This window comes from Crotalus tigris, unplaced genomic scaffold (genome assembly GCF_016545835.1).
Source record: "Crotalus tigris isolate CLP2741 ecotype Arizona unplaced genomic scaffold, ASM1654583v1 scf7180000017999.2816498, whole genome shotgun sequence".
In the NCBI taxonomy this organism is placed as follows: domain Eukaryota; kingdom Metazoa; phylum Chordata; class Lepidosauria; order Squamata; family Viperidae; genus Crotalus; species Crotalus tigris.
In genome coordinates, this window is record NW_024096765.1 from 421,313 (window position 1) to 445,016 (window position 23,704).

Genomic DNA, 23,704 nt, shown 5'->3' on the forward strand with positions numbered 1-23,704 from the left:
GCCATTTTTTCCCCCTTTTCTTTAGCCACGCCCCTGGCACCTGGTGATGTATAAATGGTTGGGGGTCACCACAACATGGGGAACTGTATTATGGGGTTGCGGCATTAGAAAGGTTGAGAACCACTGCTTTAGACTAACACGGTCTTTCCTTGCCTGGTATTTCCTATGTATTTGTATGTATATACACACACATGTGCATGTTTATTTATTAAATGTATATGCTGCCTATCTCACTTATCAAGCAACTCTGGTCAGCTTACAATACCATCAATCAGCATAAACACTCCTGCCTCTCACAACATGAAAAGAGTATTGTTGTTTGTTTAAAAAAATGCTGTCGAGGGTTCTCTGCTATTGGTGACTGCTGGAACTGAATAAAAAAATTCCAGGGGTAAACTGAATTTTTAAATGCAAGAGAACATAATTATGTCTTCTTCTCTTTCAATTAAAAGGATAGAAAATTAAAACATTAGGCATTGAAAGTTAAAATATTAATTGAATAAAAAGAACCAATATGCATTGGAAGTATTTTCCAGTCATGTTCCTTGTAGATTCTGGGAGTTGTAATCTCAAGGCATCTGAAAGGCAATATTTTGGGCAGGGGTGTCCAACCTTGGCAATTTCAAGACTTGTGGTCTTCAACTCCCAGAATTCTGGGAGTTGAAGTCCACAGGTCTTCTGCTAAAGTTGTCAAGGCTGGATCCCCCTGATTTGGGAAAGAAGGGTAGACTTATTACAACAGAAGCTAGATTGCTCACTCAAAACCAAAACCAGTTGTGAGTTGTTGACATCTGATTTTGCTCCTATCAGAGAGATTAAGTGATTGCCTCCAAAATAAGCTGCAGAAGAATGACAGTGCAGGGATGGTGTCCTTGAGAAAGTACAGCTTGTTCCAGCTTTTGAAGTTAAAATCTCCTCTAGTTTTCTGTGGTTGTGTTGTCCCCGTGACCTCCAGCAATTTAGCCAGAAGGTTCCCACGACCTTGGCTGCTTCAGCTTCTACCATTTTTAATCCTCTGGGTAAAACGTTGGAAAGATAGAATGACTAAGCTGTCCAGAGCAAAGTCCTAGCTATTTTTTTCCTCCAAGTCTCTCTGACTAGCCATCAGATCGAGCCATCAGCAAAGGAATAGAGTTTGCCTTTTAAATCAGAAGCTGTTATCTAGAGCAAGAGTCCCCAACCCCCCCCCCCCCCCGGTCCAGGCCATGGCACGCCTGCAACCGGTCCGCACAAACAAGCAAAGCCCCATCCGCGAGATGCAGGCAGCACACAAACCCATGTACTCTCTGGTCTGCGGAAAACCTTTTCTCCACGGAACCAGTCCCTGGTACCCAAAAGGTTGGGGACCTCTGATCTAGGGTGCAATCAGCTAGCTACACGGACGTATTTAGGGGCATGCAAGGAAACACAGCAGAAAATTGGTGCTCTTGATGAGATTGTAACTGAGGACCTTGCAGTGTTTTTCAGACTGGAAGACAGTTTGAAAAACAGCACTGTTCCAATATTTGAGGGACTATCACAAAGATGAGGGGAGGGGTTCAACTTATTTTCCAAAGCACCAGAAGGCAAGACAAGAAGCAATGGATGGAAACTAATCAAGGAGAGAAGCAGCCTAGAACTAAAGAGAAATTCCCTAAGGGTGAGAACAATCAACCAGTGGAACAGTTTGCCTCCAGAGGTTGTGGGTGCTCCAACACTGGAGGGTTTCAAGAAGAGACTGGACAGCCATTTGTCTGAAATGGTATAGGGTCTCCCGCAGGGATTGGACTAGAAGACATGGAAGGTCCCTTCCAACTAACTCTGTTATTCTATGTTCTAATTTTAAGATGTGTGGACTTCAGCTTCCCCCAGCTGGGGAATTCTGAGAGTTGAAGTCCATCTTAAAATTGTCCAAGTTGAAAAATGCAGCTGTGCTGCATTCAAAACTGCGCAGTCCGTGGGCTGCCTGTGGGTTTCATGCAGCTTTCAGACCAATTCTCCAGAAATGGCACTGTGCGTTGCAATGTTTTACCATTTGGTAAAATATACAAATATTTTAAGTGGCAAAATACAAGTAGCCCTCAATGTATGATCACAATTTTCCTAAAAAGGTGAGCCAGCAAATCTTTTCTATTTCTGAGACTTATAGCCACCACAATAAAAAAAAAAAAGGAAGACTGTTTAGCTTTGAGTCTTGTATTTTCTCTGTGAACTTTAACACTTTAGCTACATACCTCATAGGATTTTTGCCCTCACTCTTTTCTGCTGGCCGTAATGAAGTGAAGGCTAACAAAGATCATTCATCTGTTACCATTCCTCTTAATAATCCCAGCTTAGGTTATAAATCTTATTTTAAAAAATATCTGAAGCTCTTATTTGATTATAGGAGCTGTTGGCCAGCTAACTCCTGCAGATATTCATCTTCTGCTGCTAAAGAATTATTTTTCATGAAGGCTGACATTTATACGGAATGCACAATATGCCATTAAATTTGATGAATGAAATCTTCCTTTACTGATACGGTTTTCCATGCCTTGACATATAATCCCAGTTTTTTTTTAAATGTTTCAGTTGCCAGAAGTGTTCAACCATGACCATGATTTATTGGTAACATTACCTGGGATTTAATTAATCTATATCTCTTCTTGCCAGTTCTTTTTTCTTTCTACCCCTGCCTTCTAAAGAGTATTCTTATAAAGACTGGATGGAACCTGTCATTGCTTCAACGATATATCAATGTGTGTGTATGTGTGTGTGTGTGTGTGTGTGTTCATGCACACACACACCAACTAGCAAACCTGCTTCTCGGACCTGGTATTTCTTAAGTTTACTACACAGAGAATCATAGTACAGGTAGTCCTTGACTTAACGACCAAAATTAAGCCCAAAATTTCTGTTGCTAAGCGAGACAGTTGTTAAGTGAGTCTTGCCCCATTTTAAGAACTTTCTTGCCACAGTTGTTAAGTGAATCACTGCAGTTGATTTTGATCACATAACCATGGGGATGCTGCAATGGCTATAAGTGTGAAAAACTGTCATGTTGCTTTTTTTTCAGTGTCACTGTAACTTTGAATAGTCACTAAACAAATGGGTGTAAGTAGGGCGGGGGTCTTCAAACTTGGCAACTTTAAGACTTGTGGACTTCAACTCCCAGAATTCCTCAGCCAGCCAAAGCTGAAGAAGCTTCTTGGATGAGAAGCAAAACGTCTTCAAAGAAAAACAAGACAGTCCAGTTGCCTCTTGAAAAAGCACCTTTGAGATTAAATGGGTTTGTCCTCTTGGTTGTGCATGATATTCTAGGAGTCTTTAACACCAGAGTTGAAAGACACCAATACTGTCCCTATCCTGCTTCTTCAAAGTAATATGTGTTTCTGGTTGAAGTCAGTCATGGTGATAATTTTGGGAAGGGTTTTGACAGATGCAATCAAGGATTTGGGGGATTGTTAATACTATCTGAGATAGATCATAATTCTATGATTTTGATTATATTTTAGTATTAAAATTGACAGTGCTTTTCTATCAGCCAAGCTTTTCCATGCACAGAAAATAGATAGTGCTTAGAAGCTAGTTCAAACTTTCATCTAGGTCAGGGGTAGGCAACCTTGACTCTTTTATGACTCATGGACTTCAACTCCCAGAATTCCTGAGCCAGCATGGCTCAGCTTGGAAACCTCTCCTTTTCCCCTCAGCATGGCTGGCTCAGGGATTCTGGGAGTTGAAGTCCACGAGTCATAAAAGAGCCAAGGTTGCCTACCCCTGGTCTAGGTAGCTGGTTTTGGTGGCTGTTGTTGTTTGTGGGAATTGTAGAGGGAGGGTGTTTTGAGTTTGGGGTACACCTTCTCTCCTCCATCTCCTCCAAATCTAGAATTGAGCAGGGTTATTTTAAATGTTGCCATTCTCAGGGGCATTCTTAATACTAGCTCTCCTGGGACAATCATTACTTTTTATTGAATATTATACCAAATACAAATAATAATAACAAATATAAATAAAACTTAATGCCATTCCAGATGACCCAGTAAAAAAAACAATAACTAAAAGAAATAAAGAAAAACAATACTTTAAAATGAAATAATATAGTATTAGCATACAATGTTGCTTTATTGATTGATTGCCTTTGAAGCAGTCCATCTCCCTTACATTCTAACAATTTTCTACTTTTCTATTATAGCAAAAAATAATACTGTACTACCTTTCTTATATAAATTGCCTACAGTAATTAGAATCGAGCATACAATTTTTCATGAGAACTGAATTTTAATTTCTTATTCAATACTGCCCAAAGGTGTCTAACATGTTATCTTGTTAGCAAACGGAATAATGCATAATGGTGTATCATTTCTACATATTTAAGTAAAAGATCTTTGATTAAGATCTTTAAAAGGCTATGATATAATCAGTATAAATTATCTCCAAATAATCTATTATTGTAGGAATTAAATGACTATGCTTCAAGTATTTCAAAATTTTGCCTAGTATTTCTTGTTCCCAACATCATCTGTATTTAACTGCAACTTTTATTCAGTTTCTACTCCCCACCTGCCTTGTGTATCATCCACTTGTCTTATTAAACATACCAAAATTAAATATTAGAGAAGAGAGGGACATTCTTGACATGTCCCACGTTTTGAGCGCCGAGGATATAATCCCATTAGACCAGTGTTTCTCAACCTTGACAATTTTAAGGCATGTGGACTTCAACTCCCAGAATTCCACAGCCAGCAATGCTGGCTGTGGAATTCTGGGAGTTGAAGTCCACATGTCTTAAAATTGTCAAGGTTGAGAAACACTGCATTAGACATTACCTGAGGAGACAGAATAGAATAATAATTTTATCTGACAAATTCTACTGCAAAATCACTTTTCTTCATAGTTTGCTCTATATCAAATCCCTTGAATGGGCATCTATCACTTATAGAAGATTGATTGATTGATTGATTTCCTGATTTTATTATTTTTAGAAATAACTTAAGGCGGCAAATGCTCTTCCTATTTTTTGCACAACAACAACCCTGTGAGGTGAGCTGGGCTGGGAGAAACTGACTGGACCAAGTCACCTAGCTGACTTTCATGGCTAAGACAGAACTTGAACACACGGTCCCTTTCTTTCTAGCCTGATGCCTTACCCACTAGACCAGGGGTAGGCAACCTTGGCTCTTTTATGACTTGTGGATTTCAACTCCCAGAATTCCTGAGCCAACCATGCTGAGGGGAAAGGGAGAGGTTTCCAAGCTGAGCCATACTGGCTCAGGAATTCTGGGAGTTGAAGTCCACGAGTCATAAAAGAGCCGAGGTGGCCTACCCCTGAAAACTGGGTTTAAAAAAAAATTCCATTTGCTCAATAAGTATACAAATACAGTAAGACTGTGTAATCTAATGAATTGTAATTAACTTATCCAGTCTGTTGGCCCCACTGCCATATTCTATTAGCAAAACAAAAGCAATCATCACTGTTAACCAGAAATCGAGATGATTATTGTCAATGTGCTCTGATATATTCTTAAACCAATTTTAAAACAAACTGTCAGGTCAATGGTTCTTTTTTTAAAAAGATCAATATATTTTTTGAGAAAATCAGTGTTGGGCCAGGAAGGATAACAGTTTTGTTTGCCAGCAGTATTGATAAGGCAAGAACATAGTCTTATTTACATTTTAGAACAATTGTACTTCCAACTACTTTCTAATACCCATTTATGATGAACTGATTGGAAATCCTTTGTCTTTGACTTACGCCTGGACTCCTAGCAACAACTTTTTTTAAAAAAATCAATAGTCTATAAATAATTTCCTTTCTTCTCTTCTGGCAAGTACTACTAACCATTGAAGCATGACCTTAAACACTGTTATTTCCACATGAAAAGCTAGGGCAAAGAAATGCTGTGGCTAATAGTGATTAAAAATATACAAACTTGATATCTGCATAAAGTCCCAGGAGGAGAAAAAAAAACAGAGAGATTTCCTAAACAGTTAAAGGCCACTCATAAATGGAAATGGAATAATAAGCTTTGTTCTTAACAGACTGTTCTCAATCAGTAGTTTTCATGCTGTGAGTCCTATTATGCTATTTAAAGAAAATTTGTGGGAAAATTCCTCAAAAGATTATTCTGTTTTTTATGAGGTATGTTGTTGAGTATATTGGATTCACTGTCTGTTCCCAAGAGGAGAACTCCGTGATCAATCTGCTCCCCAAAATATCTCCCACGATATAGTACTTTGTGGCTGCATCTGATTTTTAGAGTTTGTTGCAAGGGACTCCACAGGCTGTGGTACATAGGCTTCTCTGAAAGTCCAAAATTCTAGATTTCTTGTGGGAAAATTACCATACAGGTGGTCCTTGATTTACGGCCAAAATTGAACCCAAAATTTCCATTGCTAAGCAAGACAGATGGTAAACAAGTGTCAGTCCCTAAGCAAGTGGATTTTGCCCCATTTTACAACCTACTTTGCCACAGTTGTTAAGTGAATCACTGCAGTTGTTAAGTTAGTAACAAGGTTGAATCCGACTTCCCCATTGACTTGGCTTGCCGGAAGGTTGCAAAAAGGTGATCACGTGACCCCAGGACATAAATACGAGTCAGTGGCCAGATTTTGATCATGTGACCACAGGGCTGCTACAACGGCCGTTCATTGTGAAAAACGGCCCTAAGTCGCTTTTTTCAGTGCCATTGTAACTTCGAACGGTCCCTAAACGAGTGGTTGTAAGTCGAGGACTACCTGTATAGGGATGCTCTTAGCTTGAGCATTTGCAGTCCTTGGAGGCCATGAACTAATACGATTCGCTCTTCGTGCTGTTGTGCATATTTTTGCAGAAGGCGTTTTATCTCCCAGCGCTGCTCTCTAGAGTTTTTAGAAGACATAGTGGAATGTGCCAGTGCGCGCAGGTACTTGTCAAAAGCAGCATTAACCTTCCATTGCATGCTTTGCAAGTCCTTCTTCCCACCACCCTCATATCAAGCCAAAAAAATAAAAAAAACCCAACCTAAGCATGCATGCTCGATCCAGCTATGACATCTGCAGTTCTTTTGTTATCCCTGAGGGGTTTTTATTTATCACAGATATTTGCGCATTTTTTTCTCTCGAAATGTAGAACGAAGCACATATCCGGGTCTCCGCGACACAAAGGCTTGAAGAAAGTACATTTCATCAAGAATATGAGGCAATACGACACGCGGAACAGCAGGTGACCTTTTAACTTTCATCAAAACAAATCTCTGCGCAAAGCCGTGCAAATTTTGATTCACAGATTATTGGGGGAACAAAATGGCTGAAAGAGTGGGAGGGTAGTCCTTCTGGGTGCATCCTACTAGCTTTCTCTGACCATGGCTTTTATTTTATTAATTTAATTTAATTTAATTTTCTGCCTTTATTATTTAGAGAAATAACTCAAGGTGGTGAATGTATATCCACCTTCTTCCTCCTATTTTCTCCACAACAACAATCTTGTGAAGTGGGTTGGGCTGAGAGTACAAATGGCGAAAAGTTGCTCAGCCAGATTTCATGCCTTAGGTGGGACTAGAACTCACAGTCTCCTGATAATTGGCCCAAAATCATCTATCTGGCTTTCTTGCCTAAGGCAGGACTTGAACTTACAGTTCTCCTGATGATTGACTCAAAATCACCTCCAGGCTTTCATGCCTAAGGCGGGAGTAGAACTCACAGTCTCCTGTTTCTAGCCTGGTGCCTTAACCATTAGACCAGTGATGGCGAACCTTTTAGAGACTGAGTGTCCAAACACTGGCCCCGCACCACCCATCTCCCCGCCCGCCCCCATCCCGCCCGTCCCCTGCCCTGCCACTGACCGCCTCCATGGCCCACTGCAGCATATTACCCAGACGGCCCAGCAGCGCCATGGCGGCCATGCCCTCCACCCGTGCCCGCAGCATCAACTGCACATGATGGGGTGCAAGGGCGGAGTCTTGTCCCCACTGCCCGGCTGCCATGTCCTTGGCCAGTGGTGGTGAACCTATGGCACGGGTGCCAGAGGCAGCACTCAGAGCCCTCTCTGTGGGCATGTGCGCCGTCGCCCCAGTCCTAGGCCTTCAGCTGGATTTTATAAAACCTTTTCGCTTTAGGCCTCCGCCACCGTGTGCAAAAAAAAAAAAAAGGTTCAATCAGTCAATTTCAACTTCTCGCGGAGAAAAAAAAAGATCTTGCAAAGTTGGAATTGATTGATTGAACTTTTTTGTCCCACCCAGTCTGCTGTTACCACCGCAGCCACGCCCACCCAATGGGCCACACCCACCCAATAGGCCATATCCATCGATGCGTAAGTGAGTTTTGGATTGCAGTTTGGGCACTCGGTCTCTAAAAGGTTCGCCATCACTGTCCTTGGCTGTGCTGCTCTGCGCAGGCCCACTTGGGGGTGACTCTCCTCTGGGGGGGCTGCTGGTGATGAGGGGACTGCTGGAGAGGCAGGGCTGGGGCAATGGCGCGCGTGCCCACAGAGAGGGCTATGAGTGCTGCCTCTGGCACACGTGCCATAGGTTTGCCACCACTGCATTAGACCAAAATGGCTCTCAATTTGGACCCAATTGTCTTGCCAGAAGCTCCATCATTTTCTTGTAGAAAACATTTGAAATTAAACCGAAGGTCACGGATTGTACAGGATTGGAACCAGAAGCAATGTCTGTTCAATCTTAACCAAAGACTAATCTCCCTCCCCAACCCCATATTTCACTTGAAGTGTAAGCAGATGTCTTCTTAAAAATAAAGTAAGCTTTTTAAAATGAAGAGGTAGGCAGGATGTGACTCTAGGTTAGGTTACGGGGCTGCCGTTGAAGACTGTTCAGAAGCTTCAGCTCATCCAGCTTGAGGCCACCCAAGGGAATTGTCTGTCAGATTTCCCCAACCTTTTGGTCACCAGGGACCGATTCTGTGGAGAAAGGTTTTCCAATGGACCGGAGAGTGCGTGGTTTTGTGTGCTACCTCTATACACACACACACACAATACAGGTGTGCTCACAGAAATGTGACACATGTACCCATTTAGTAGGAAAGAGATCTCCAAGAATTTCTGGAGTAAGCTAAAGTTACAAACCTTGGTTGAAACAATGACTATTGCCCCATTTTTTTTTCTTCCTTGACAACTTTTTCTGGGAAGGGAGAATTGTCTTACTTTCCAGATTCTCTTCCAGTGGAGTGAATAAGGTATCTACAGTCCAGCCTTCTAGTAACTTCTGTAGCATGGAAAATTAGGAAATGAACATTAGAACAACATCATGCCAACTAAATGTTTCACCAACATTGTCTAAGTCAGTGGTGGCGAACCTATGGCATGGGTGCCAGAGGCAGCACTCAGAGCCCTCTCTGTGGGCACGTGCGTCATTGCCCCAGTCAGCTGGGTTTTATAAAACCTTTTAGCTTTAGACCTCCACCGCCATGTGCAAAAAAAAAAAAAAAAGATTCAATCAGTCAATTTCAACTTCTCACGGGAAAAAACTTCTTGCAAAGTTGGAATTGATTGATTGAACTTTTTAGTCCCACCCAGTCTGCCATTACCATGGCAGCCACGCCCACCCCATGAGCCACGCCCACCCAATGAGCCACACATCCCCGGCACTCGACGATGCATAAGTGAGTTTTGGGTTGCAGTCTCTAAAAGGTTTGCCATCACTGGTCTAAGTCTTCCTTGCTGAAGGCCATTCAGCAGAGCTAGACAGTTACAGATGACTTATACTGGGAACTGGAGAAGTTATTTTTCTAAACCTTGCACTGGGGAAAATGTGAAATAGCTTCATTTTTTAAAATTAAAACCTGAGCTTGTAATTGCTCACAGAAAGCTATTTAATAAACACCCATGTTAAAAGAGCTATCAATCGAAAGGGAGTTAAAGTGCATTATGGATTTGGTTTTTATATAGTTGGTTAATGTTATCTAGATTATGATTGTCATATTTGTAACCCTGTATTCAGCTCTGGGAAGTGTGGGAGGGGGAGGGGGGGTTGGGGTTGTTTTGTTGTAAATTTTTGTAAAAAATTTTAATAAAAAAAAGAGCTATCAATCCAGCTCATTTAGGAATAAAAATGCTACTATAATTCACAATATTCTTTCCCTGTCTTTTCAGGATAGTGTTAATTTGCGCAAAACGAACCCTTTGTGTGGCTTTTTCTATCCTACCTTACGGAGAGAGCTTAAGGATCAGGTGAGAAATTCCAAATTTTGTTACAAGTACCTTTAACTCTGGCAAGCTATCAAGTTGTCATCTTTCTAAGCTTATCTGAAGTCATTTCCCCCCCCCCTTTTTTTTTTAACTCTGTTGGATAAGATCATACTGTTCATCCTTGCCATAATATGGTTTTGCTTCAGATTGTATAAAATTGATGATTGTTTTAGAATGAGGCTGATTCTTTGTACATTATTTTCAGATTGATCGGGTCCAGGATTGGATAGGATAGGATAGGATGATAAGATAAGATAAGATAACCTTTATTGTCATTTTTACTGTGAGCACACTGGCCCACATTAAAAAAAGAAAGTATATATTTACCTATCCATATATATATACAGTATATAAGTGTCTTCCAGTGAAGACGGTCTATCAGAACACTTTAACTCTTTGTCGGCAAAATCTAAATTTAACACAAAAATAGTTTGTTGCAGTAGCATCTGCCTGTAAAAGTTCCTAGATTGGTGTTCAAAGGCAAAAAGCAATAATAGATTGCTTCGTCCCATATTTGGGTAGACCACGTGTTCTGATAGACCGGCTTCACCGGAAAACACTTAATTTCTCCTCCCTGGTACAGCTGACAAAAAGGGAGGAGAACCCGTGGTCTAGAGGTTAATACAGCTGCCTAACGTGTAGGTGGCCTGGATTCGAATCTCAGAAGGGTATGGCTAGCTGATGAGAGCTAAATAGTTTGAAATAGCTTTATTAGTCTCCCTTTAACTCTTTATCGGCAAAATTATCCATTTTGAATACTTTCTTAGCAGAGTTATAACATTTAAATGAAAGTTTGACTTGAATGTAAAGAGTTAGTCAAATACTGTTAATAGTTAACATACTAAAGTGAGACGGGGCAGAGAAAAAAGGTCTATTTTAGCTGGTATAGAAGGTGCAATTTCCCCAACTTGCAACCATTCACTCACAGCAGTGCTGAAAAAAGTGATTCATGACTGGTCCTTGCACTTATGACATCGCAGCACCTCTACAGCTATGTGATTTGTGATATTCCCAACCCTCTTCCGAAAAGCAACATTAACAGAGAAGGTCACAAATCACAAACATGCAATGTCTTGCTTAACAACGATGACAAAAATGGTTGTCAAAATTGGGTATGGTCCTAATTTTGGCCTCACTTAACCGCTCTGCTTAACAAGGAATTATCCAGTTCCACTGATCGTAAGTTGAGGACCACCTGCATAGTCAAAAGTTCCAATATATACAAGGCAAGTCTGTTCTTTTAAATCAGGATAACTGTACATCAGTAAATTTAGTATATTTCCTATGGTTAACTTTTTGCATTTTAGTTTACATAAAGCTGTATAGAAGTCTAGTTTTGAAACATTTAATAATGATGATGATGATGAGAAGAAGAAGGAGAAGGAGAAGAAGAAGTTGGAAGGGACCTTGGAAGTCATCTAGTCCAACCCCCTGCTCAGGCAGGAAACCCTATACTAGACATGTCAAACACAAGGCCCGGGGCCCGAATGCGGCCCGCGAAGTGGTTTCATGTGGCCCGTGAAGCCATCCTGGAAACAGTGAGGGAACAGCCCCCGCTGCCTTGGCCCTGGCCCAGGCCAGCCGGGAGCCAATGTACAATTTTGTGGTGGCCCTCTATGCTGAAACGCATTCAGTCTTAGCTCCACAAGGCTGTCTGGAAACAGCGAGGAACCAGACCCTGCTATGTTGGCCCCTCCCCCTGGGTGCATGCTGGGGAGGTGTCACCCTTTGTGAGGAATGAAGAAATGGACCATGCCTTGGCGCTTGCCCCGGTCTGCCAGAGACCTTCAGATCTGTCCCACTCCTGCCCAGGCCCCCATAGTCCCTCTTGATGGAACGATGTAGAGCTGGCCATGGCCACCCGGGCCACACCCACTCCATCCACGCCCACCCAGTAGGCCGCACCCACCCTGGCCACACACACCCGCCTCCCCGAGGGCAACCGCAATGCTGATGCGGCCTTCAATGAAATTGAGTTTGACACCCCTGCTCTATACCATTTCAGACAAATGGCTGTCCAGTCTCGTCTTAAAAACTTCCAGTGTTGGAGCATTCACCGCTTCTGGAGGCAGGTTGTTCCACTGGTTAATTGTTCTAACTGTCAGGAAGTTTCTCCTTAGTTCTAGGTTGCTTCTCTTCTTGCTTAGTTTCCATCCATTGCTTCTTGTCCTGCCTTCAGGCACTTTGGAGAATAGCTTGACTCTCTCTTCTTTGTGGTAGCCCCTGAGATATTGGAACACTGCTATCATATCCCCCCTTGTCCTTCTCTTTATTAAACTAGACATACCCAATTCCAGCAACCGTTCCTGGTTGTTCCAGTCTAACAGGACAGGTCAATGTTCAGATGCTCTTTTCCACTTATAAGATGATGGCCATTTGGGAATCATCCATCCAGCATGAATGCACATCAGTTCATTCAAGCACTGTTGATAATCTGCGTAACAATATTGCACTCCGTAAGTTATATTCCTGGCCCACACACTTCAGAATTTGAGAAGAAATGAATCACACATTAAAGATTAATTAAATGAAGGCTGATAAGCAGACTGTTCATTTAATAACCTTCCTCCAGAAATCCCACGACATATTTCGGGTTCTTGCTGGATGTATATCACATGTAATTAGCCTTGTCACAAAAATAAAACAACTCATCACTCGAGTTCCTGTGATTAGTGCCGTGAAGAAAGAAATGGATATTTTCATGACAGACGTCCCCGTGCTATAAATAACATATGGGAAACTTCTTTCTAGCTTGATGGGAAATAGTGAAACCATTCAAAAGTGCTTCATTTTAATGAAAGCCAAATGAATTATCTGGGGATGGGAAATATAGATTGAATACCCCAAATAATTTAGCTACTGATTAACAATTTAGGGGAAAGGCAGTAGAATAATGCAATTGCAAGCTTGTCTAATATGTTATGAGCTCATGGGTTATTAATTACAGTTGGTCCCTGACTTACAACCACTTGTTTAGCAATGGTTCAAAATTATGATGCCACTGAAAAAAAGTGACTTACAACTGTTCCTCATACTTATGACCAATACAGTATCCCCGCAGTCGCTAGGCAATTGGCGTGTATTTACAGTGGTTGCAGTGTCCTGGGGGGGTCTTGTGATTGCAATTTGTAGTCTTCTGTGCTCGCTTCTGACAAACAGAGTCATTGGAGAAAGGCAGCTTCAGTTAACAGCCATGTGATTCACTTAACAACTACGTAATTCGCTTAATAGCGGTGTTAAAAAAATGGTCATAAAATCAGCTCTGGTTATGGAATGATTTGCTGACTGACCACATCCCTTACCAACTGAAAATTCCAGTCCCAATTATGGTCATAAAACAAGGACTACCCGTATACACTCTTTAAGAGATAAAAAAGTAGTTTTGGTAATTGGTCAGTTCCGGGTTCCCAATTTTGGATTAATTTTTCAAGCTCGAAATTCTGATGTATAACAGCCTTCCCACATTTCCCATCTTTTTGCAAGGAATTCCGAGAGTTACAATCGCATCACATCCAAAGGACAGCTGGCTAGGGAAAGCTGGCAGAATGTTTTCTTTCTAAGCACTGTGTGACCATAATATCCCACTGGGCATAAATTTAAAGGAGTTAACAATTGCCAGGAAACTTCCTATTTATGTGTAGTTTTGAAAGGGGATGAGTACAAAGTAAAGTTCACAGATGTTATTTCTAGCAAAGAGGTTCCCATAGCCGGATCAGATCTTTGTGTATTTTATAGCTTTTCAAGCTTACGCCTTTTCCTATATTATGGTATATCCTCCAGTCATAGGCTGCAGTTCAAAGGCTGTATTGCGTTTTCAGTCTTTTTGAATCGTGGGAATAACTTTTAACTGTTGAGCCTTCTCTGCGGATACAACTACACGAAACTCTTCTAAAAATAGGATGACTTCCAACTAAGTCCTCTTGACTATTTACTGAACTATTTTTTTTCCTCTAATGTTTTTTAAAAAAAAAACACTTTCAGACAAGGGAATTGCCCTTTTAATTTTTCAATATGTACGGGTGTTTTATGTTTTTTTGCTTCTTGTTTTAACTGCTGACCGAGCTGCTTTGGGCGGGGATGAGAAGAAAGCAACTTTGAATTTTCTGTTTTGCTCTCCTTCTGCCTTGGATAGTGAGCTGAGAATAGAGGGCCAGAAGCAGAGGCATCCGTCAGGGGGAATTTCAGCCACTACAGAGATGGTGTTAGGAATGGAAGGCGTGGAACTAGGTGCAGATGGCAAGGTAAGACACACACACACACCTCATGAAATGAAACAAACCATTTGAGTTGTAATGTGGACGTTTGTAGAGGGGGGAGCGGGAGTCAGCTTCCATATCCCAAAGCTGCTTTTCCAAAAGGCAACTGGACTTTGTTTTTTTTCCTTGAAGTAATTCAGTCAGAACTGAAGCTTCTTGGATGAGAAGTGAAATATTTCAAGGAAAAAAGCAAGAAGGTCCAGTTGCCTTTTGGAAAAGCAGCTTTGGAACAACCAGGACCTGGATGGTTGAGAATCTCTGTAGACATCAGTTGGGAAGAAATATGTTTTCAGAAGTACTGAAACTATTTGTAATTAATTTGCTCTCAACTCCTTCCCTTTGAATCTTCTCCTTATGCAGTGTGCATGTCATGCTTGCTCTGTTAAATGTTGAAGGCGCTCGCTCGCTCCATGCAGAAACCACATGCCTAGCAAACCCCCTGTGGGTGGCTCGTTTGAACTTAAAACTGGTTAGTTCTGGATTCCCAGATTTGGATTAATTTTTCATGTGTTATGACCTTCCAACAATTTGAGCTTGTGTTTTCCAAATGGGGAGTTAAAGTTGAATAACAGAGTTGGAAGGGACCTTAGAGGTCTTCTAGTCCAACTCCCTGCTTAAACAGGAAACCCTATACCAGCATGGCTGGCTCAGAAATTCTGGGAGTTGAAGTCCACGAGTCATAAAAGGGCCAAGGTTGCCTACCCCTGCCCTATACCATTTCAGACAAATGGTTTTCCAATTTCTTCTTTAAAATCTTCAGTGTTGGAGCACCCACATCTTCTGGAGATAGGTTGTTCCACTGATTAAGTGCTCTGAGTGTCCAGAAATTTCTCCTTTGTTCTAGGTTAGTTCTCTCCTTGATTAGTTTCCATCCATTGCTTTTCGTTTTGCCTTGAGGTGCTTTGGAGAATAGGTTGACCCCTTCTTCTTTGTGGCAGTCTCTTAGATATTGGCACATTGCTATCATGTCACCCCTTGTCCTTCATCAAATTAGACATACCCAATTCCTGCAACCATTCTTCATATCGTTTAGCCTCCAGTCCCCTAATCATCTTTGTTGCTCTTCTCTGCACTCGTTCTAGAGTCTCAGCATCTTTTTTTATATCATGGCGACAAAAATTGGGAAATGAAATTCCGACTGGCAGGATTGTTCCCAGGGAATTCCAGTTCCAAGAAAAAACACTTCTTGGGAACCGAAGGTAGACCGTTGCTGAAATCATGGGGCGTCTGTTGCTGACGATTGTGGAACTCTCTTTCAGGTGGTGTCTTATGCAAACTTCTTGTACCCAACCAACGCTCTTGTGGGCCACAAAAGTGATGGCATCAGTGCTGTTTCCATATGTCGAGCGACTGCATCCCGAACAGTAGGAGGATCGAGGTACAAGCCTTCAGCAGCCAAAACCATCCCTTCCACAGCAGATCTGGGTAAGTCCTTGAACAAGCGTATTCCATCTTTCTGTATTTTTATTAACTTCTAAATAAAGAAAAAGCAAACAGTGGTTGCATTGCAATTAAGAGGATAGATGGAATATTGCCAGCAGTAGATTTAATGGAACAATTGGGTGAAAAGATAACATTTCATTTTCCAAAGCAGCGAATGGGGGAATTCTACATTTTGCAAAATATGATGCCTCTTGGTGTCGTTTGTACCCTGAGAATTAATTAGAAAAATTGCACTAATAGGACATTTTTGTACATAATAATTGGCACTGGAGCAAAGGATAGATGCTGTTCTATATTCAGCGTAATCTTGGGATGATTTTTTTTACCCCTGAGCTGCATTGAATAGAGTTCTAGAGAAGACTCTACAAATATGGGTGGGATGAGGTCAAATGTAAAAGAGAGCCAGTTTGGCCTAGTGCAGGGGTAGGCAATCTTGGCTCTTTTATGACTCGTGGACTTGAACTCCCAGCTCAGGAATTCTGGGAGTTGAAGTCCACGAGTCATAAAAGAGCCAAGGTTGCTTACCCCTAGCCTAGTGGTTAAGGTGCTGGCCTAGAAACCAGGAGACAGTGAGTTCTAGTCTCACTTTAGGCATAAAGGCCAGCTGGATGACTTTGGGACAATCACCAGGAGATGGTGAGTTCTAGTCCTGCCTTAGGGATGAAAGCCAGCTGGGTGGACTCTTACTCAGCCCATCTCTGCCAGGTTATTGTTTTGGCAGCGAAAATGGGAGGAAGAAGTATTAGGTAACTTCACCACCTTGAGTTACTTATAAAGTAATAAAGGAAGGATAAAAAAAATCTAAGAAATAAATAAATGCTGGTGTTTATTTCATGTATTTTATATATCAGCGTCATCTTTTCTTTTTTCAAAGAAAATACGATTATTCCCAGAGCGTTTAGCCTCAGTAGAGGGCAACCCCCCAATTGACTTTTATGGGATCAGAAATTGAGCAAAGTTGGGTTTGGCTCATAGAGGTCTGAGACCAGTAGGACATCTGTAAACAATCTGGAAGAATGCATTGTGAGGTTATCTCTATGTTTTGTCCAACAAAATTGCATGGACTATGTCTGCGAAGTCACTGAGAGCTACCCTTGACTTGAGCAGGCATTTATATTATTTTACATTAAAATTACACCTTTATTGTAAGTTTTGGAAGGGCTGAGCAGTTGGAACTCACTGGCTCTGTAGGCTCAGAACATGCAACCCTGGTTTTATCCTACTGAGTGAAAGAGCCCAACCTCCAATTTATGAGGTGCTCTGCCTGACTAGGCAAATTTGCCAGGCCATCCACTTATCTAATTTGCCTGAATGCTTCCAATCAATGTGTAAAAAACCACAACTGTAATTTGTAATCCAATTATTTCCTCCTAACCAGTTGCCTTCCACATTTGATAATAGACATCATTTCTTCTGAATTCTAGACCTCGCGTTTGGGAGTTTTAAAACTTTGCAAAGAATATAGAAACAGAGAAAAACAGGAAAAGTGGAAATACATTCATCCAAGCTTGCTTACATGCTGCAGTTCACTTCAGTTAAAAAAAACCATAAGTAGCAGTGTTTCTCAGCCTTGGCAACTTGAAGATGTGTGGACTTCAACTCCCAGGATTCTTCAGACATCACGACTGGTGAGGAATCTTGGGAGTTGAAGTCCATACTTCTTCAAGCTGCCAAGGCTGAGACTGATCTATGGAATATATAACTGTAAATATGAAACAAAGATCAGCCAAGAAACAGGCCATTTTTGAAGGTTACAATGGTCAGATCAAAGGAAGGTCAAGGCCAGGCTTCTATTGTCACAAAGGGTGCCACAGCTGTCCCATTCCAATCCCTAGCAACTGCTCAGCTGTGGAAATTGCACATATCCTGGTAATCCGTACTGTAGTTAATTTCCACCATGGTTTGTGGACAAACCATAAGACCTTGTTTATTCATAATGTTAAGACTGAAATCAGGAAAATCACTACGAACACTGGCTGGCAGTCAAACGCCACGATCCCAAATCCTACAAATCGACACCAAACAGCACCACAGTTCAATTGGAACAACACAAAAATCATTGGCCACACTAACACCCATCATGTTCATGAGTTCATCGAAGCCTGGCACTCCACAAGCAGACACATTGACCTTCAACCAGCTTACAAACCCCCCAGAATCCAAATCAATCGCACAACCAACCAGAGACAGCATCGATCCTCAACCAGTCCACACAATCCCCCTCCCGCCAGCAGTTCACCTCCCAATGACCCTGGCCTGATGTAACCTCCCCATCACAAGACCCATCACAAGCCTCTCACTGATGACTCACAGCTGACCCATCACAAGACCCTCATTTGACACACCCACACCTGAAGCCCTTATAAACAGAAGAGCACTGACACTGACATCCCTCCTAAACTTCGCTGAAGATGTTACCCAGCCTGGTAACGAAACGTTTGGAAACCAACCCATGAGCTCGCAGAACGAACCTTCACTCTCATTGAAATCATGGTTTACAAAGTACAGTGATTATGTTCACACATACACTAAGCCAAAATAAGTCACCTAATGGTTGTTTTGCGTCAACGTACGTAGAAGAAAATTTATAATAAAGCTTGGAAATGATAAAATCAAGCGCCGGGGAAATCAGGAGAGCTAGGCAATTCAAATGAGTATCAAGATTTATTGCAAGCTTAAGCTCTCTATAAGAATCTGACCAATTAATAGTCAAGGGAAATGAGCGGGAGATAAAAAGGCATTCAAGTGGGCTGGACTTAGATCTCTTGCGCAGGGACTCGTGACTTATGACGCATTTGACCTCTCCCTCGGGCTCAGCTTGATCATCTCCTGCATTGAATACAAGTGGTCCTCAGCTTACAACCATTTGTTTAGTGACAGTTTGAAGTTACAACAGCACTGAAAAAGTAAGAAATGACTGTTTTTTACACTTACGGGTATCCTGTTCAGCTAAAAGTAGCAGCCAGATATAAATTTGGTGCCGCATATAACTAAATCATGGCAGAGAGGTTTGAACAGATCCCCACAACCATCTTACTCTTTTGTGACCCTCAGCTCAAACCCAAATAAGTTTCTGTTGTTTATTTAATGTATTTCTATCTCCCCTTTACATCCAGAGAATTGGCATGAGACCTTGCAAGCTGTGAGTCTTGTAGAAAATAGGCTCTATCTGGATTCCAACTTCCACAGTTCAGCAATATGTTATTTTTTTAAAAGGCATTATTAAGTTTACAAAATGTTCTTTTAAAATCCCTCAATTTAATCAAATTTAATACTGGCTGTGTACTCCTAGATCGGTTTCTGCGGTTGCATCCAGAGATCTCAAACCAACTAAATATAGATTTTTTTTTAAAAAAAAAAAACTCATAAGCATGGTTACGCAAAAGGTACAAATGAGACATTTCCTGAAAGTCGAAGCAATGCCTTAAAAAGCCAAAAACGTAAATATATTCTTATAAAAATCTGGGCAAAGTACCAACGGCATTAAAATAGCAATTCTGAATATTTTACTGCTACGCTTGAGCGAAGGCTTCATCCATCCAACTTTGGCTTTGGGAAGCCAAGCTGTGATCACTCAATGAGTGCCATCTTTTAAATTTGAAAACAAGCCAGTTCTCCTTTTAGGTGATGAGATAAATAGGCGAAAAAGAAGCAAGACTTGCAACACAATATAGCAGGATAGATTGCTTCTGTTTAGAATGCCAGCCTGTTATAGGCTCTGTCTCCAATTTTCCACTTTCTCCCATCCCAAGACTCAGTCAATAATTTACTGCACCCACTTTTCAATTGAGTTATTTTTGGGGAGACATTGTCCACCCCTTGGGGCATTTTTTCCTTTTTTTTTGTTAGTTCTGCAGTAGTTGAAAAACTTCCTGTGGCTGATTGATTCTTCTCTCTTGTGCATTGACACTGCTGTTTCAATTATAAAAATGTCAACCAGGACTATGGCATCAAACAACTTCCAGGATTTTCAAACAGGGTGGCCAGTACAGGTAGTTCTCAACTTACAACCACAGTTGAGCCCACAATTTCTGTTGTTAAGTGAGACATTTGTTAAGTGAGTTTTGCCTCCATTTTATGACTTTTCTTGCCTCAGTTGTCAAGTGAATCACTGCAGTTAATAAGTTAGTAACTCAGTTGTTAAGTGAATCTGGCTTCCCCATTAATTTTGCTTGTCAGACGGTCACATGACCTTGGGACACAGCTATGGTCATAAATATGAATCAGTGGCCAAGCATCTGAATTTTGGTCACATGATCATGGGAGGCTGCAAAGATTGCAACTGAAAAACGGTCGGGTCACTTTTTTCAGTGCCATTGTAACTTTGAACGGTCACTAAATGAACTGTTGTAAGTTGAGGACTACCTGTACATCTAAAGGCAGCAAACACAATATTTCTCCTTTTCCTATTTTCCTCACAACAATCACCTCGTGAAACAAATTGGGGTGGGAATGACTGGCTCAAAGTCACCCAGATAACCGTAGCTTTCATTCCTGAGGCAGAACTAGAACTCACAGTCTCCTGTTGATTGGTTCGAAGTCACCCACCTGGCTTTCATGCTTAAGGCAGGACTAGAACTCACAGTCTCCTGGTGATTGGCCCAAAGTCACCTGGCCAGCTTTCATGCCTAAAGCATGACTAGAACTCCTGACTCCTAGCCTGGTGTCTTAACCTCTAGACCAGGAGTAGGCAACCTTGGCTCTTTTATGACTCATGGACTTCAACTCCCAGAATTCCTGAGCCAGCATGGCTCAGCTTGGAAACCTCTCCCTTTTCCCTCAGCATGGCTGGCTCAGGAATTCTGGGAGTTGAAGTCCACGAGTCATAAAAGGGCCAAGGTTGCCCACCCCTGCTCTAGACCAAACTGTCACTAGCTTTTTTTTTCTTCAGAATTTGAAATGCTGCATAAATGTGGATCAGAGGTCCTAAAGAAAGAATGTTAATTATTTTTCAAAGAAGAAACGAGCAGCAAACAGGAGGTTGGCTTTGAGAGGCCTGGCTAAAAGCCCATTTGGTCCTTCTAGCTCAGCGATCCATCAAGAGAGCATCTCCGGGTGCCCTAAGTGCTCCTAAAAGGAATTCATTTTGCCCTCTTCGTGCTGCTTTATCACCGAGCCGCCGCTGGTCACACACGGCTGGGCCTTTTTTGTCAAGATGATTTGACAAATCCTTTCAACCACCGCTGGGAGACCTTAAGAAAAATTTGGCTTGGCCATGTCCTGACTCAGCTCACCTCTGCAAAAAGCAGCAGGATGGAAGCTCAGAGCCAGGCACCTGCTGCTCAAGCCACGGCAAGAGCACCACTAATTGAGGGAGGCAACACCGCTGAGCTGTCAGATACGCATGCGGTAGCTTTGTGGGAGTAACAAAACATACAACAGCAGGAACCGCTGAGCTGCAGGGGGTCACTGGAGGAGGAAGAAAGGAAGGGGTCAGTGGAGAGATGATTTATGCACATTTGAAATGGACTCAGTACATCTTTTTTCCTGTCCTTTTTCCCAGACATTTGCATGACTTTTCTAGCTTTTAAAAATACATATATTAAAGCCAAATGAGAATAGTCCTATATATTTTATAGAAAAATTGATCTTCAGGAACTATTTGGTTTTTTTTTTAAAATGTGGTTTATTAGGAGAGAGAGAGAGGTCTGTGTGTGTGTGTGTGTGTGTGTGTATTTTACTCTACCTTTTTAATTTTTTATAAATAAGTCAAACTAGCAAGCATACCTAGCCTTCTTTCCTCCTATTTTCTCCACAACAATCTTCTGAGGTGGATTGGGCTGAGAAAAAGTGACTTGGACACAGTCACCAACTGGATTTCATACCTAAGACGGGACTAGAGCTCCCAGCCTCCTGGTGATTAGCCCAAAGTCACCAAGCAGTTTTTATGCTTAAATTGGGACTGGAACTCAGCCTCCTGGTGCCTTAACACTAGTCCAGGGGTAGGCAACCTTGGCTCTTTTATGACTCGTGGACTTCAACTCCCAGAATTCCTGAGCCAGCATGGCTCAGCTTGGAAACCTCTCCCTTTTCCCTCAGCATGGCTGGCTCAGGAATTCTGGGAGTTGAAGTCCATGAGTCATAAAAGAGCCAAGGTTGCCTGCCCCTGCACTAGACTAAACTAAACCAAACATATATAAACACGCCTTTGCTTGATCAAATTACGGGCCTATTTAGCTCCTTTCTGTTTTGTTTTGGGGGGTTTTTTGTTGTTGTTTTGCTATCTGTAGTTATCTTCTAAGGTTTTTGAAGATTTTGAGCTTCTGCACTGCAATCTCAAGCTGCTTTTCTCCCATGGGTAAACTGAAAATAAAGCCAGCTTAAAGTATTCTTTTCCAGATTTAACTCCTTGCATTGTTTTAGCGGCAACAGTAACGTGATGTTCTGTCCAGATTGTGTTGAATCTGATTGATTCTCTCCTGGCAGAAGGGAGGGAGGGAAGGAGGAAGAGAAGGAAGGAAGGAAGGAAGGAAGGAAGGAAGGAAAAAAGAAAGAAAGAAAGAAAGAAAGAAAGAAAGAAAGAAAGAAAGAAAGAAAGAAAGAAAGAAAGAAAGAAAGAAAGAAAGAAGGAGGCTTTTTTTATTGTGCCAGGGCTATAAGGGGAAAGTAGATTTCTTGTCAATTTCTACCAAGTTAAAAAAAAATTCAACAGATCCATGTTTCACTATTCCATTCATTAACCTTTAAAAATACTTTGGGCGGTAACCAGGGACCAGCTGAGAGTTTGCATTCCTCCCTGCTATGATACACAGTAAGCTGTTGAAGTGTATGAGCTTGCCAACCCAGAAAGGAAGCAGGCAAGTGAACCAAAACAGCAATATTTGACCTGGCCCAAATCAGAAAATGCACTTCTTTGGTCACGTAGCAGAAAATGGCCTTCCTGCCAGCTGTAGGCAGAGCACCACTGTTGTGTGTTCCCGCCTTGCAAAATGAGCAACCTGTGGACTGAGCCTTTCTTAGCCTCGTCTGGATTTGACAGCAAAGACCCTTCAGCAGTGTTTCTCAACCTTGACAATTTTAAGGCATGTGGACTTCAACTCCCAGAATTCCACAGCCAGTATTGCTGGCTGTGGAATTCTGAGAGTTGAAGTCCACATGCCTTAAAATTGTCAAGGTTGAGAAACACTGCCCTTCAGAAAGATTCAGGAGATGCTTTTCCTAAATTACCCTGGTGAGCTTTTAATCTTCAACTCCTTCTTTGCTTCCAGGAAATGAAGTGGGAGAGTTAGCAGAATACAATCCCAATTTGCTCGATGACCCACAGTGGCCGTGTGGGAAACACAAACGTGTCCTGATCTTTGCATCATACATGGTAAGATGATTTTGTGCAGATTCTTAACAATACAGTAATTAAGCACTAACGTTGGTAATGTATTTCCCTGTGTGTTTTATTTACATGCATGCAGTGAAGATTCTGTCCTCTTTCGCTTGACTAGTTAAAAATTACTGTGGGGGAATCAATGATTATTATGCCATTTTCTATGCAATGTAAGTCCTTGACTTACAAATATTCGTTTGGCAACCGTTCGAAACTATGACAACAGTGGAAAAAAGTGATCCTTGTAACCAGGATCACGTGATCATATAATAATAATAATGATGATGATGATGTTGGAAGGCATCTTGGAGGTCATCTAGTCCAGTGGTTCTTAACCTGGGCGATCTCGCCCCCCAGGGGGTGATTTCATTTTTCAGGGGGGCGATGGAATGAAAAGGGGGAATGCGGGGGCGAACAAAGGAAAAGGGGGCGATATGGGGGCGATGGAGCTAGAGATTTTGGGGACACTTTTGAGACTTTTTCGTACAGTGAATCGCTATATATCTGTCGTACAAAAACATCAGATCACTCGCTATTAGTGGATTGAAT

General features: G+C 41.7%; 1 protein-coding gene across 1 annotated transcript in view; it reads left to right on the forward strand.

The window, feature by feature from the left end:
• Positions 1-23,704, forward strand: part of CABLES2 (Cdk5 and Abl enzyme substrate 2) — a 58,398-nt gene that overhangs the window by 19,303 nt on the left and 15,391 nt on the right. The window contains exons 2-6 of the mRNA XM_039346483.1: positions 7,067-7,159; positions 10,043-10,120; positions 14,271-14,379; positions 15,654-15,819; positions 23,046-23,149. Of these exons, the coding sequence (XP_039202417.1) occupies positions 7,067-7,159; positions 10,043-10,120; positions 14,271-14,379; positions 15,654-15,819; positions 23,046-23,149 (550 nt within the window). The remainder of the gene's footprint in view (positions 1-7,066; positions 7,160-10,042; positions 10,121-14,270; positions 14,380-15,653; positions 15,820-23,045; positions 23,150-23,704) is intronic.